The sequence below is a fragment of the Odocoileus virginianus genome, chromosome 17 (assembly GCF_023699985.2).
Source record: "Odocoileus virginianus isolate 20LAN1187 ecotype Illinois chromosome 17, Ovbor_1.2, whole genome shotgun sequence".
NCBI classification, from domain to species: domain Eukaryota; kingdom Metazoa; phylum Chordata; class Mammalia; order Artiodactyla; family Cervidae; genus Odocoileus; species Odocoileus virginianus.
Genome location: NC_069690.1, coordinates 52,986,917 through 53,000,726, shown reverse-complemented (window position 1 = coordinate 53,000,726; position 13,810 = coordinate 52,986,917). Strand labels below are relative to the sequence as shown.

The window sequence follows — 13,810 nt, the reverse complement described above, 5'->3', positions numbered from 1 at the left end:
ACTGGCTTAACATCCAATAACTATTTCCTTCAGCAGATTTGCATGATGTGTGTTTTTGAGGTGTTCCTCTGCATTTACTTTGCATAGAATTTTCACCATATTTAAGCTTTATTTCACACTTTAGTAAAAGCCTCGCATCCAGTCCCAATATAGACATTCTAAAATGTGATTGTATTTAGCTGAGCTACATCTCTGATTATTTGTCCTGATGGGTTTCATTTGCAGCAGATTGTCTTTAAAATCTGTGGCTCTCTTGACACCTTGCAGAACAATTAAATCTCAAAACCATCAGGCTAGTTGAAGTCTCTCAGGTGGTGGTTATTTTAACCTCTGGTGTGCTCTTTGATATGGGGAGGGGAGCATTTAGGGTGATTGAAAACAGCAGTTTCAAATGAAACTTTCCATTGGATGTGAAATTACAGCTCCCATGCATTGGGGTGTGCTCATAGTGGAACAGACACAGGAGACAGTTGCCTGACAGGGTAGCTGATCTTAGACCTTCATTGGGTTTCAGTGGAATGGTGGGCTAGCTTGTGTGAGGCTGGGGCATGCATTGGAAAATGTTGTGTCCAAATGGTACTCTGTGTCAGGCAGGCCATTTGGATAAGGAACAAGGCTGGCTAGAATGGGTTAGTTCTCCAAAAGCTTGGATGGAGGCGGGGCCCCCTCAGCTGGGTCCCAGGACAGTCCTGACTTTCCCAGTTCACTTGCCCTTGTCGTTTGATGCCTGCCTTCCTATTGTTCATGCTGATGTGCAGATGTTGCTGGGTTGATGCGCTCGGGTATAGCATTGGGGTGAGGGGTCATGGCACTCAAGCGAACGCTGTCGTGGAGTTCTGAGTCTGATGTCTTTGTGTACATGAAAGGCAAAGAAGGAAAAAAAGATAGCTGTACTTTGAAATCATGGGTATTTCACTGGCAGTGCCATGCCTGCTTTGTCCTATGGGGCCTGAACTTTTCTCAAGCGTATTGCAGCCTTTCTCTGTTTTTGTGTGTGTAGTCTTTAATCTTAGGCATTTTCATTGATATAGACTATGACCCTGCTGGAGTAAGGACTTTGAGCGGCTGATGTTCTGTTTTTCTTACCCAGAACATCTCTTTTTCCCTTTCTCTTTCTCTGGAGCCTGGGTCATATGGTAGGGGAGGGATTCTTGGTGGGACGACCCAGGCTGGGTAAATTTGCTCCATACCCTAATTATGCATGTGAGAACCTCAGGCCCACTCCTTTAAGCTTAATCCTTTAAATTCTTTGTCTTGTAGGAAGATGACGATTCAGAGACTGAAAAACCTGAGGCTGATGACCCAAAGGTATTTGGTGTTGGCTGTGGTGGGGTGGCTGGATATGAGCAAGGCATTTTTAACTCATGGCTCAGTTCATATGTCTGGTTCCAGATCTGTCCCACTAACATACCGTGTAACCAGTGTAATTTGGGGGATGGGGGTGGGGATCAACCCTGCTTTAAGAGAACTGGAGACCACCCTGGACTGTCTTGAGGCAGCTTAATTTGCAGCCCCCTCCCTGTTCTCTAAATCCAGGTGGGCTTTGTGGGGTCTGTGCCCCTGCAGGTGAGTTAGGTGTAGGAATGTTTTTAGAATCAGGAAACCACAGGGGCCGCCTCATGCACTATGGGTTCTCTTTAGTTGTCCAGACGTGAAGAAGGGCCATAGAGGGCCAGACAAAATGAGACCTCTCCCAGCTATTGGGGATGTTGAGCCTGAGCCTTGTTTTTGCAGGCTAGTGCCCTTCCACTCTCCAGTAAACCATACAGAATGGTTTGTTTTGAAACAGCATGGTCGTTTCTTATTTTTCATCCCAGTAGCAGCTGAGAATAATTCACACATCTTTGACCCATTGTGATAAAGGTTAAGACACACACAGCCCACCCCCACCCCCCATGTTGGATAGCTTTATATACTGTGTGCTGGGCATCAGCATAAATGTGCCTGTTAAAGAAGCATTCTTTGGGGGACAAGTGCCCCCCAGCCTCCAAAGAAAAAGACTAATTCCATCACTCTGGCCTTGGGGAATAGCGAGCAAGTTTTGTGTGTAAAAACTACTTTAAAACCAGCTGAGGCCTTTAAGGTGACGTAGTGAAATTTAGAAAAACTATCCCCAATTATAATCTATCCCCAATTATAATCTATCCCCAATTATAATCTAAAACCAAGGGTATGTCCAAAAATATAGCATGAACTGTTCCAAATTTGAGCTGATTCTGTGATTGGCTAGAACTGCGTGCAACCATCGAAATAAAGCATGAAGAGCTGTGGATGGTGCAGATAAGAAAACATTCTACCGAGAAAGTTTAGGCATCAGCATGTAGGAGAAAGGAAGAATGTCCCACAGACTGTAAATACCAGCTCCTTTCTGTACCTAGTGAGGAACCCAGGCTTAACCCATCGAAGCATTACCAGTAGGAGGGTAGGCCCTCGGCCTGCGTCAAGGACCACTGAGTTCTGCTTGGGCTCGCGGAAAGAAAATGGTCAGCAGTGTTAGTGCCTGTCTTCTGTCTTAGTGTTTGGGTATATTGGCCTTGGAACCTGTGCCTAAAACGAGCACAGGGGGTCGCCAAGTGTCAGGGCTTCCGCTGTGGACCAAAAGGAGGATCCATGGGACTTGGAGCCTCTCTGTCTAGAGCTGCCAGCCTGAACCTGGAGCCTCCTGGCGAGGCTGACTGGAGAGGAGGGCACATGCCCTTTAACTGGCACCCCTTCTGGAGTGCAGTGATACAAACTGCAGATCCTCAGGGATGATGGCATGCCTGTGTAAGAGAGGAGAAACAGTCCCCCCACCCCCCAAATAGGCAAAATCCGGTAGTTTACTGATGTCTTTTGTGTTCAGCCTCTCCTTTCTCAGTCCCACGTGGAGGTTGACTGATGTGCTTAACTATTTCATTTGGTCATTTGAATTTCCAGTCTGTGGAATGAAGAGTCCTTGTGGAACAATTTCTGTTCCTGTTGGGGAGCCCTCAGAAATCAACACAAAACCCAGCTCTCAGAGTGACTCGACATAGTTCTTGTGGAGGGTGAGCGTCGGAATCAGACTGAGCTCCACCAGCTCAGACGCCCTTTGGCCCCCAGTGGCCAGCAGAGTGGGGGGAGGGCAGAAAGACCGAGTCCTCGTGGCATCCCCACGGCTGGAAACGGTCCCCGGCGTGAGCTGTGTGCTCCCTGTGCTTGGTCCTGCCCCAGCTTCCTCTTCTGCCCAAGCTGGCGTCTCCGCCTCAAACCCCTCCCACCCCTCCCTTTTCTGGAACTTTTCTGTCACATTTAAGTTTTATTTCAGTCAATATTTAACAATATTTTTGTTTCTCAAACCATTAACTTTGCATATTTCTGCCTTAAGTATGTGAAGTTTCTAGTGTTAGGATGTGTCACTGGAGAGGTCATTTATTTTGTTAGCAAATGAGTTGATGTCATAACTCTCTTTTCCACTAGATGGCCCTCCTTCCTACGTTGGCTTTTTAAGATCTGCTTTTAATTTTTTACTATAGCACTTTTCAAAACAGTTTTTTTAATTGGAGGATAATTGCTTTACAGTGTTGTGTTGCTTTATGCTGCACAGCAGTGTGAATCAGCTGTAAGTGTACATATATTCCCTCCCTCTCGAACCTCCCACCCACCCCTCAGTTTGGTTTCTGCACACAGTCAAAAGCAAGAATCCCAAAGAACTTTTGATGTTTTAAATATTTGGTTTTTTTTTTTAATTTAAAAATAACATACCTATTACTAACATAAATAACATTTTTGTGAGAAATTACCACCAAAAAAGTTAGAACAAAAAATGATACTGTTTTAGCATTTTACAAGTCTCCTTAATGTCTAATGTCTAGTTGAATAGGCAGCTATTAATAGGTTCTTATAGCTGCTTCTGTGTTCAGTCTGTTGCATTAGGTTGTTTTCGTTGAAGAATTTGAGGAAACTCTGGTGTGATGCAAGCAGATTATTGGAAAAAGAGTATTTTGGTAGCCCTGCAAGTCCTATGGATGTTCTTTGACACTTCATCAAAACTCAACAGATGGTAGTTTCCTAAAGGTTAGTTGCAACAGGAATATGAATCCTTATCAATGAACTGTTCGTTCTCTGCTTCGTTAAAATCCTTGGGTGTCTCCCACTATAAATGCCTCTTTTTCTCCTACTTGATATCACATCATCAGACACTGATGATTTGGACAGTGTCGGCTTACTGCATAATGTGGGTCCCCTAAATGTTGACACATTTTGTTCTACAGTGTCCAAAAAAAATGCTTATTTGTTAACAACATTACTGATCTCATCAGACAAGCCAATAAATATCAGAAAGCAGTCGTGCTCACAGTGGGAAATAGGTACTTTCTCAGATTCTAGTCTTTGCTTGAGAATTTGAATCTTATCGCCAGTAAATAACCATGAGAGACAGATTTAGTCTTTAAGAAAACACCTGCCAACTACGTGAGTCTGAATAATGGTAGTTTTTCAGTTACTTTTTCAAGTGGAAATGATGTTCCATGAAGAAAGCAGCTAGTTCAGCTTGTAACCCAGTCACGCAAAATGTTTTTTTTTTTTAAAAAAAAAGGACTCAGAGAAGTCAAGGATCGAGGTCAATCATTTTTACTGCTCCACCAAGGATACTGTTAAGTGAAATTGACTTTTTTTTTTAAACCAAGATTATAACTACTGCTAAATCTGGTGCAGCTGCCTCAATTTATTCTAAAGGACCAACAAGTTAGCATTTTTACTTCTGTAAATGTAACAGTGAAAGTGAAGTTGCTCAGTTCTGTCCGACTCTTTGTGACCCTACGGACTGTAGCCTACCAGGCTCCTCCATCCAAGGGATTTTCCAGACAAGAATACTGGAGTGGGTTGCCATTTCCTTCTCCAGGAGATCTTCCTGACCCAGGGCTTGAGCCTGGGTCTCCTGCATGGCAGGCAGACACTTTACTGTCTGAGCCACCAAGGAATCCTGTAACAGTGAAAAGGGCAAATCAGTGTCTTACTCAGTATTTTAATACAAAGGACTTTTGACCCTGTAGACCCCCAGGGGTCCACAGAGCAACTTTGAGAACCACTGTTCTTCAAAGCCAAAAATCTTGGGTGGGTAATGTTAGTTAACTATGAGCTGCTTTCATTGCGCTCTGCATGTCTGTTGACTGCTAGCCTCACGGGTGTCTTGAGCACGTTGAGGACAGCAGAGCATCCCAGGGATGATAAACCCACATCATCAAATCTGCCTCCTTTGTTTCATGAGGGTTAACGAAATGTACCAGGCACTTAGCTTTCAGTAGTTAGTTGTGATGACCAGTGCCCCCTCCGCTCACTTCCCAGACCAGCCACACGTGTCACTGGGCCTGTTGTGAGGTTTTGGAAGCTGCATTTTAAACCGGAGTGTGCTCTGAGGAGAGCAGAGGCGAGGGGACTTAAAATCACGTCAGGTGAAGAACGTTAAGGAGCTGGGAGAGGGAAGACCAGGGGCATCGTTGGAAGTTCAGTCTGCTGTTTGAAGGTCTGATGAGGGCAGGCCTGTGGCAGCCCCGTGTGGAACTCAAGGAACGCAGAGAACTGCAGGGAAGATGTTTGCCCTCATATAACAAAGTCAAGTGGGCCTTAGGAAGCATCACTGTGAACAAAGCTAGTGCAGGTAGTGGAATTCCAGTTGGACTGTTTGAAATCCTAAAAGTTGATGCTGTGAAAGTGCTGCACTCAATATGCCAGCAAATTTGGAAAACTCAGCAGTGGCCACAGGACTGGGAAAGGTCAGTTTTCAATCCCAAAGAAAGGCAGTGCCAAAGAATGCTCAAACTACTGCACAATTGCACTCATGTCACATACTAGTAAAGTAATGCTTAAAATGCGCCAAGCCAGGCTTCAACAATATGTGAACCGTGAACTTACAGATGTTCAAACTGGATTTAGAAAAGGCAGAGGAACCAGAAATCAAATTGCCAACATCCATTGGATCATTGAAAAAGCAAGAGTTCCAGAAAAACATATGTTTAATTGACTATGCCAAAACCTTTGTGTGGATCACCACAGACTGTGGAAAATTCTGAAAGAGATGGGAATACCAGACCACCTGACCTGCCTTTTGAGAAATCTGTATGCAGGTAACGAAGCAACAGTTAAAACTAGACATGGAACAACAGACTGGTTCCAAATTGGGAAAGGAGTACGTCAAGACTGTATATCATCACTGTGCTTATTTAACTTATATGCAGAGTACATCATGAGAAATGCTGTACTGGATGAAGCACAAGCTGGAATCAAGATTGCCGGGAAAAATATCAATAACCTCAGATATGCAGATGACACCTCCCTTATGGCAGAAAGCGAAGAAGAACTAAAGCGCCTCGATGAAAGTGAAAGAGGAGAGTGAAAAAGTTGGCTTCAAACTCAACATTCAGAAAACTTAGATCATGGCATCTGGCCCATTATTTCATGGCAGATAGATGGGGAAACAGTGACAGACTTTATTTTGGGGGGCTCCAAAATCACTGCAGATGGTGACTGCAGCCATGAAATGAAAAGACTCTTGCTCCTTGGAAGAAAAGTCATGACCAACCTAGACAGCATGTTAAAAAGCAGAGACATTACTTTGCCGACGAAGGTTCATCTAGTCAAAGCTATGGTTTTTCCAGTAGTCATGTATGGATGTGAGAGTTGGACCATAAAGAAAGCTGAGCGCCGAAGAATTGATACTTTTGAACTGTGATGTTGGAGAAGACTCTTGAGAGTTCCTTGGACTGCAGGGAGATCCACCCAGTCAATCCTAAAGGAAATCAGTCCTGAATATTCATTGGAAGGTGTGATGCTGAAGCTGATGTGAAGAACTGGCTCATTTGAAGACCCTGATGCTGGGAAAGATTGAAGGTGGGAGGAGAAGGGGACGACAGAGGATGAGATGGTTGGATGGCATCACCGACTCAGCGGACATTAGTTTGAGTAAACTCTGGGAGATGGTGATGGACAGGGAGGCCTGGTGTGGTGCAGTCCATGCGATTGCAGAGTCGGACTTGACTGAGTGACTGAACTGAACAAAGAACTGCCCGACTTCTCAGGCCAAACGTGAGTCAGGCTGCTTCCGGAGGTAGTGAACTCTGTTTCTGGGCCTTTTATGAAACCACTAGTCACCGGTGTCCTAAAAGAAATGTGAGGGTTGGAGTTGGAGTAAACCCCCAAGGTGCTTCTTTGGAAAGGACTTGGCATTGTGGATAAGCAAAGTTGTGTATTTTCCAACTTTATTATCTGTTGACTTTGAGGACTATAAAAGTAGAATACAGAGACTGGAAATGGCCCTCATTTTTATCATGCTGATGTTTGGGTTACCTTTGAGTGCAGAGCCCCATATTTGGGAGTTTGAGGAAGAAAAGAGAACTCCAGGCCCCACCCCCACCCGCCACATAGGGAGCCTATGTTCCTGATCCATCAGCCCAGGGTGGCAGGGATCGGGCCCTGGGGTTGCTGAGTTGGCCCTAAACTAGAGAAAAGGAGCTTGGAGGAGGTGGCAGTGTCCCGCAGGAAGCAAGATGCCCAGGCACTTCTGTTCCATCAGGTCTTATTCTTGCCTCACCTCCTCTGTAAGCAGCCAGACTCAGGTGTTCCGGTCACTCAACAGAAGGTGGCGCTGCTGTCCTAGACGGAGTCAGACCGGGCGGGGCAGCCCTCTGTCCGGCTCCTCACCACCGGGATGGGCCCCCGAAGCTCAAGTGCTTCCTACATCTGTTTGCCCTTGGCCCACAAGCTTCCCTTTTCGCCACCCTCCTTTGTCCTTGTTTTACCTCAGTTGCCCTGGAACTTTTCCCCTTGTTTATTTTTTTCCCCCCACTCCCACTGTTCTGTGGATAAAGGTATTTACACTCACCCACCGTCCCTGACACTCTTCCTCTGCAAACAAACACGGGCACTGAGAGCTGGCACGGGTGAGCTGGAGCAGCCTGTGGGCAACTCACTGGGAGGCCCAGCCTCCCACTGCGGGGCGAGGTGCGCTGGTCCAGGCTTTGACCCAGGGAAGAAATCCTCGAAGCCCAAGGAGCAAACATCTGTCAAAACAAAATAGTGTTTCCGGGTCAAGAAGGTGACATTGGGTGGGGGAAAAAATTGTTCCAGCATTTTTTAAAAGGCGTGAACAACCCTAGTTCAAAGAAAGCATTTCAATAATCCTTCAAACCCCAAAAGTAGTGCAAAAATGAGGAATTCACAGCCCAGAGTCAGTCTAGTAGGTTTGGAGTCGGAAGACTGGGGTTGAGCGCTGGCGTGGCTTCCCCCCAGTTGTGGGCCAACAGGCAAACTTCAACCACGCTGGGCACGTCTGAAGTCGGGGCTGTGATCCCAGGCAGCAGAGGCAGCGATAGGGGAGAGCGTGTAGGGACGTGTTCTTTCTCAGCCTGAGATGGGGTTTTGAGCAGTGCTCTGCTGTCTGATTCTGTCCCTATCTTGGAGGTCAGAAGTTACTATAGTTTCTCTGTTCACAGCACCCTTGATGTCACAGGAATTTTTCGCAGAACTCTTAGGCCAAAAGAAATAACCTAACAGTTGTTCAGTAAGTGATGTTCTCCAAACAATCAGCATCAGTGTCCTCATGATTTAGTATGTTACTGTTTGGCTGCTAACTCGTGACTGTAGGCCACCAGGCTCCTCTGTCCATGGGATTTCCCAGGCAAAGATACTGGAGTGGGTTGCTGTTTCCGTCGCCAGGAAATCTTCCCAACCCAGGGATTGAACCTGCATCTCCTGCACTGGCAGTCAGGTTCTTCACCACGGAGCCACCTGGGGAGCCTCACAATTTAGTGTGGCCGTGTGGGAAAATAACCCTTAAATTAGTGTGCATCAGACACGATGTCGGGTAGTTGCTGTTTCCCTTGAAATTTGTAAATTTCGTGGCCATTTCCGGGGGTGCCTTGATGGGCACCACTGCATTGGTGGACACTCACCGAGTTTCAGAGCAGTGGGGCCTGGTGGAGGCCTGGCTCAGCGGGGTGAGTGGGCTTCTGCCTTCAGTGGCTGCACGTACGCACCTGAACTCCCTCAAGAGGGACCAGCGTCCTGGTCGCAGAGTGTTACTAACTGACCCGGAACTGAGATGAAGGATTTGCCTGGGGCAGAACTGACTCAGTAATCCGCACTCTTCTTGCCCTCTCCAGCCGCTTCTCCCCAACCCAGCATTATTAATGATCTTTGAAAATGTCAGAATCAAAGGCCTGGAGACCGAAAGCAGCCCACAGAGCTTGTTTCCCTGGAGTTTGTTGTTGACACCCATTCTAGGAAGAGCTTCAGGAGCCTGCCAGCATTCTCTTGGTGACCACACAAGGGAAGAGACGCCAGCTTCCGCGGGATCCGTGCAGAGCAAATGCTTTCCTCCCTGGGCTTTGGGTCTGCTGGCTGTACCTTCAGGGCTCTAGAATCAGAAAAGGAGATGCCAGACTTTTCACGAAGAAGCAGCATAGGATTCTAGTTATCCTGAAGGATACTCCAGAGGCAGGTTGTGGGGGTGGCAGAGGAACCAGAGGCCCTTTGCAGCCAGCAGCGATGGGACCATTGTATGCCTTTGCTTGGAGCTTCTGGGGAAGCCTCCCTTGTGGATTGTTCCACAGAATTCTTTTTTAGGATGGGACAGCAAAGGTTATCTTGTTAGAGTTTAAATATGGACCTATTAGAGCTCTTTGACATGGAAAGGGTCATATGGCATTTTTTCTGGTGGTTATCTTGTCAGGGTTTTGTTTTTATTGTGTGCATATTTTCTTGTAAGACTATCATAATAGCAAGATTGACTATTTAATGAAAGAAAAAAATCACCTAATACCATGATCCTGACAGTGTTGCCATTTTCATTCTGCCATCTTTTTAGGTTTGCCTGTGTAACAGGGTAACTATTTTGTATCCAGTTTTGTTCTCATTTATATTATAAACATCTTCAGTATTACAGTAGTCTGGGTAATTCTATAATGTTGTTTTAGTCTGACTCTTTTATGACCCCATGACTGTAGTCCACCAGTCTCCTCTGTCCATGGGATTTCTCAGGCAAGAATACTGGAGTGGGTTGCCGTTTCTTTCTCCAGGAAATCTTCCCAACCCAGGGATCAAACCTGTGTCTTCTGCATTGGCAGGTGGATTTTTTACCTCTGAGCCACCTGGGAAACCTAATTATATAATATGGCATAAATGAAAAATTACAGTTGAGAATTACAGGCTGGGTTTTATATCTCAATAAAACTAGGGAAGATTGTTTTTATAATTTTCTAAATACTTTCAACAAATGGAGAATGATGAAGAAAAGGTTGAGATTTCACCAACTTTTGTTCTACTAGTAATGCCAGTCAGTAGCAACACATTTTTTCACACCAGTTCCCTTAGTCCTTCTCATATATTCAGCTAAGGTAAAATCCAGAAATGGCACATCAGAATAGCAAAATATGAAAGTATTTTTGTAGTTGTTGTTAACTAAAGTGTTGTATAGGCAGTTTCTTTCCAGTGAGAGTCCCTAATGGACAGGAAATGTGCCGTGCTCTTCACACAAGTCACAAGAAATAATTCATTCTTTAAAATGTAAGTTCTCATTGGAAGTCCATGGGATTGTTCACCCAGTAAGGGAGGCTGGCTCAGTAGGATTCGGGATTTAGTAGCATTTCTTCTGTAAGCCCCCAGGAAATCTCTAGGCTAAGGACGTGGTGGCAGCACCCAGTGTGTAGGTGAGTAAGTCCTCAGGACCTGCCCTTCCGTTCATGTAAGCTCAGACATTACTCACTGGGGCACCATGAATTCTTGAGCTGTTTCCCCTGATCACTGTAGTTAAAAGATAATAGATCTAGCCATCTTCTCCTTAAGTGGAGGGTGTAACGCCTGCCTGCCTGTGACCTGCTGTGCAGTCATTCCTGGAGAGGAATTTCACCTCCTGGCTCTTTAATGTTGAGTGGCTCAGACAGTAAAGAATCTTGCCTGCAATGCAGGAGGAGACCCATGTTCGATCCCTGGGTCAGGAAGATCCCCTGGAGAAGTGAATGGCTACCCACTCCAGTATTCTTGCCTGGAGAATCCCATGGACAGAGGAACCTGGCTGTCTCTATTTCATGGGGTCACAAATAGTCGGACGTAACTGAGCAACTAACACTTTCACTTTCTCTAGTGGTTGAACCAAGGGTTTCATAGAAATTGTGGCTATTCACAGCCTCCTGGTCTCAAGGGAGGAGGCAAGAAGTTGGGAAATGGTATTTCTAGGCTTTGCAGTCAGGCTGGAGTTTGAATTCCAACATTGACATTTATGGGCATAAACTGCTTCATTGTATTTTGCCTCGGTTAGCTCCTCTGTGAAGTGGAAATAATAGTCTGCTTCACTGGGGTGTTACGAGACTTGATGGATGTATGTTGGCTTTTGGTGAGTTCTGTCGAGGGTGTGTGGAGGAGGATGTATGCTTGGTCCTTTCAGAGATGGTTTTCATTTCCTGCCTGCCCCGGTGTTCTGCCTCCCAGACCCATGATCCTTTGAGTACTGATTAGGAAAGGAAAAAAAAAAAAGACAGTATGACTCACCTACGTGCACAGAAGGAAATGGCCCTTGACCATTCCCGGCTTGTGAGCCATCCGGTCTTGTCTTCTGGCCGTTGTAATTTGGCCTTTGAACTGTTGAAAATGCCCAGGCCTATTTACCACTAGCATTGCCTTGCTCTCACCACAGTGAGTGGCCGCTTGGCCTTCTTTTGGGCTGCTCTTGAACAAGGCAGAGGTGGCCCTCACAGAGTGAGTGACAGAATTCCCATGCCAGGGAGAACCCAGCCACCCCAGGCTAGGGTGTGCAAGTCCATCTGGGTGATGATCTGATCTGAGCAGCAGACAGAAGGACAGAGGCAGGGCACACTGTGCAAATAGCTCTCTTGTTCAGATTGAAAGAAATCCAAGGTAGGTCCTTTGCCTCGCCGCCTTCTGAAGGCAGCTTGGCTACACATGTAGCCGAAACACCGCTGGGAGGAAAGTTACGGTTGCTGGGAGTTGTGATCTCCTGCAAAGGGAAGAAGGACCATTACTGTCCCTCTCACCCCCCGTCCTGGCAGCCCCACAGCTGCCAGCAGGGCCTTCTTGACAGCACTCGCCCCGCTCAGCTGAAGTGGAGACTCCCAGGAGCCCCACCCCGCCCCTGCGTGGTTCTGCATCCAAGAAGGAGCCGCTGCATGCCCAGTCCACCCGCCCATCAGCCGCGCCGGCCCCAGCAGACTTCCTTCCCTTCGGGGCCACATGCCACGGATTTCTAACCAAGGTGTGGCTGGGTGCCTCCTTCCCCAGTGAGGACTTAACTTTTCGAAATTTAGGTTGCAGAAGGGAAGCTGCCTGTCATTAGGGATCCGGCACTTCTCACCTCTGTTCCTTGCTTCAGTCCATGTCCCTTGAGATGCTACTGTAGGATTCCTGGGTTTGACAGGATTTTACTCATTTGTATTAACATTGGGCTTCCCAAGTGGTTCAGTGGTAAAGAATTCCCCTCTCTGCATCTTTAGGTGTCTCTAATCAGGTCTGTGGTTACATTTGAAATAGTTGGCTTTGTCTCCCCTTGGGAGGTCGCTCCAGCCAGAGCTTGCCTTCACATGAAGTCTGGGTGGTTCCACGTGACAGAGCCTCAGCGCCGTGTGGAGCCATGGTAGGCATTACTGAAGCCAGGATTTCAGAGAAACTGTTCTCTCCCCCTCCCTGCCTTTGCTTCCATCTCCAAGGCCAGCCCTGGGGCTGGCTTAGTTTGTCTTGGCAGACGCCTGTTTAACCCTTTCCTGTAGAAACCTCTCTGCTTGTGGAGCTGAGCCTTCCCAGCAGTGAGCTGGGAGTGAAGGCAAGTCCATTGAATCCGAAATGGCCCCACCAGCTTCCGCCCATTTTTCTGATAAGTTGAGTGTTTCCATCCGCAGGCAGGCAGCCTGCCGTGGCAGTGGCTCAATCCTGATCAGCAGGATACAACTGAAGGAAATGTGCTGGTGACAGGCTTTCTTCTGGGTGTGTAGGTGAAGCAACCCCTGCCAGGGGTCTGCACCTCAGGGGCCTGCCCCCACGCGGCGCTGGGTTCAGTGACTGCCGCTGAGTCTTAGGGTTACTGCCTCTCGTCCATGCCCCTGACACTGTCTGTCAGACCACAATGATTTTATTCTGGAGCTTGGAGCCATTTGTAATGGCTGCTTTCTGGGCATCCTGAAGTGACTCACATGTGTCACAGAAAACCTCGTTTGTCCGTCAGCTTGAAGCCTTCAGGCGGCCTTCTCGGGGCTTCCTCTGCTCCTGAAACAGCAGGATTGTCTGCCTACAAGTTCACGAGGCTGTCATGAGAACTAAATGAGATCTTTCACTGAAGTGCTTAGCGTGATACCTAACATTATTCCCCAAGACTGAGTTTTGTTCGTATCACATGCCTAGTGTTTGGCCCATTGCCTGGTACATAATAAATGCTTGGTAAGTTATTTGTGGAATAAATAAATGAATTAACTTTACAATAATTCTTTTTTTTTCCTTGTCTTCACATCAGGAGCAACAAGGTAGACTTAAGGTGTTTTAAATTCTGTATTGGTGCCCCCCGCTCCCCCACACACACCTTCCTGCCTGCCCTGTATCAGCCTTTATTGCAGTTCTGCTCCTTTAGCTTCTCTGCCACCTTGCTTTCTGATGTTGAGTCCACACATTGAAACTACCTGTGGACTTTAACAGGTTTGGAGTCTGGGGGTGATGTTTGCTTTGAAACCCTAAACGGGACTGAAGAAAAACTGACCACTGGCTGGTTAGGCGTGGGTGGCGGTGGGGAGGAGGGGAGGGTGTGTGTGTGTTCCGTGTTTGTGTGTGGGTGTGTGATCCGTGTTTGAGCGCCTGTTGT

At 46.9% G+C, this 13,810-nt stretch overlaps 1 protein-coding gene across 5 annotated transcripts in view; it reads left to right on the top strand.

Moving 5' to 3' along the window:
• Positions 1-13,810, top strand: part of SAP30BP (SAP30 binding protein) — a 32,477-nt gene that overhangs the window by 2,704 nt on the left and 15,963 nt on the right. For 3 of the 5 annotated variants that reach the window (XM_070479957.1, XM_020885844.2, XM_020885845.2), the window contains exon 3: positions 1,261-1,308. The exons of the other annotated variants lie outside the window; for them this stretch is intronic. In XM_070479957.1, the coding sequence (XP_070336058.1) occupies positions 1,261-1,308 (48 nt within the window). The remainder of the gene's footprint in view (positions 1-1,260; positions 1,309-13,810) is intronic. 5 annotated transcript variants of the gene reach the window in all.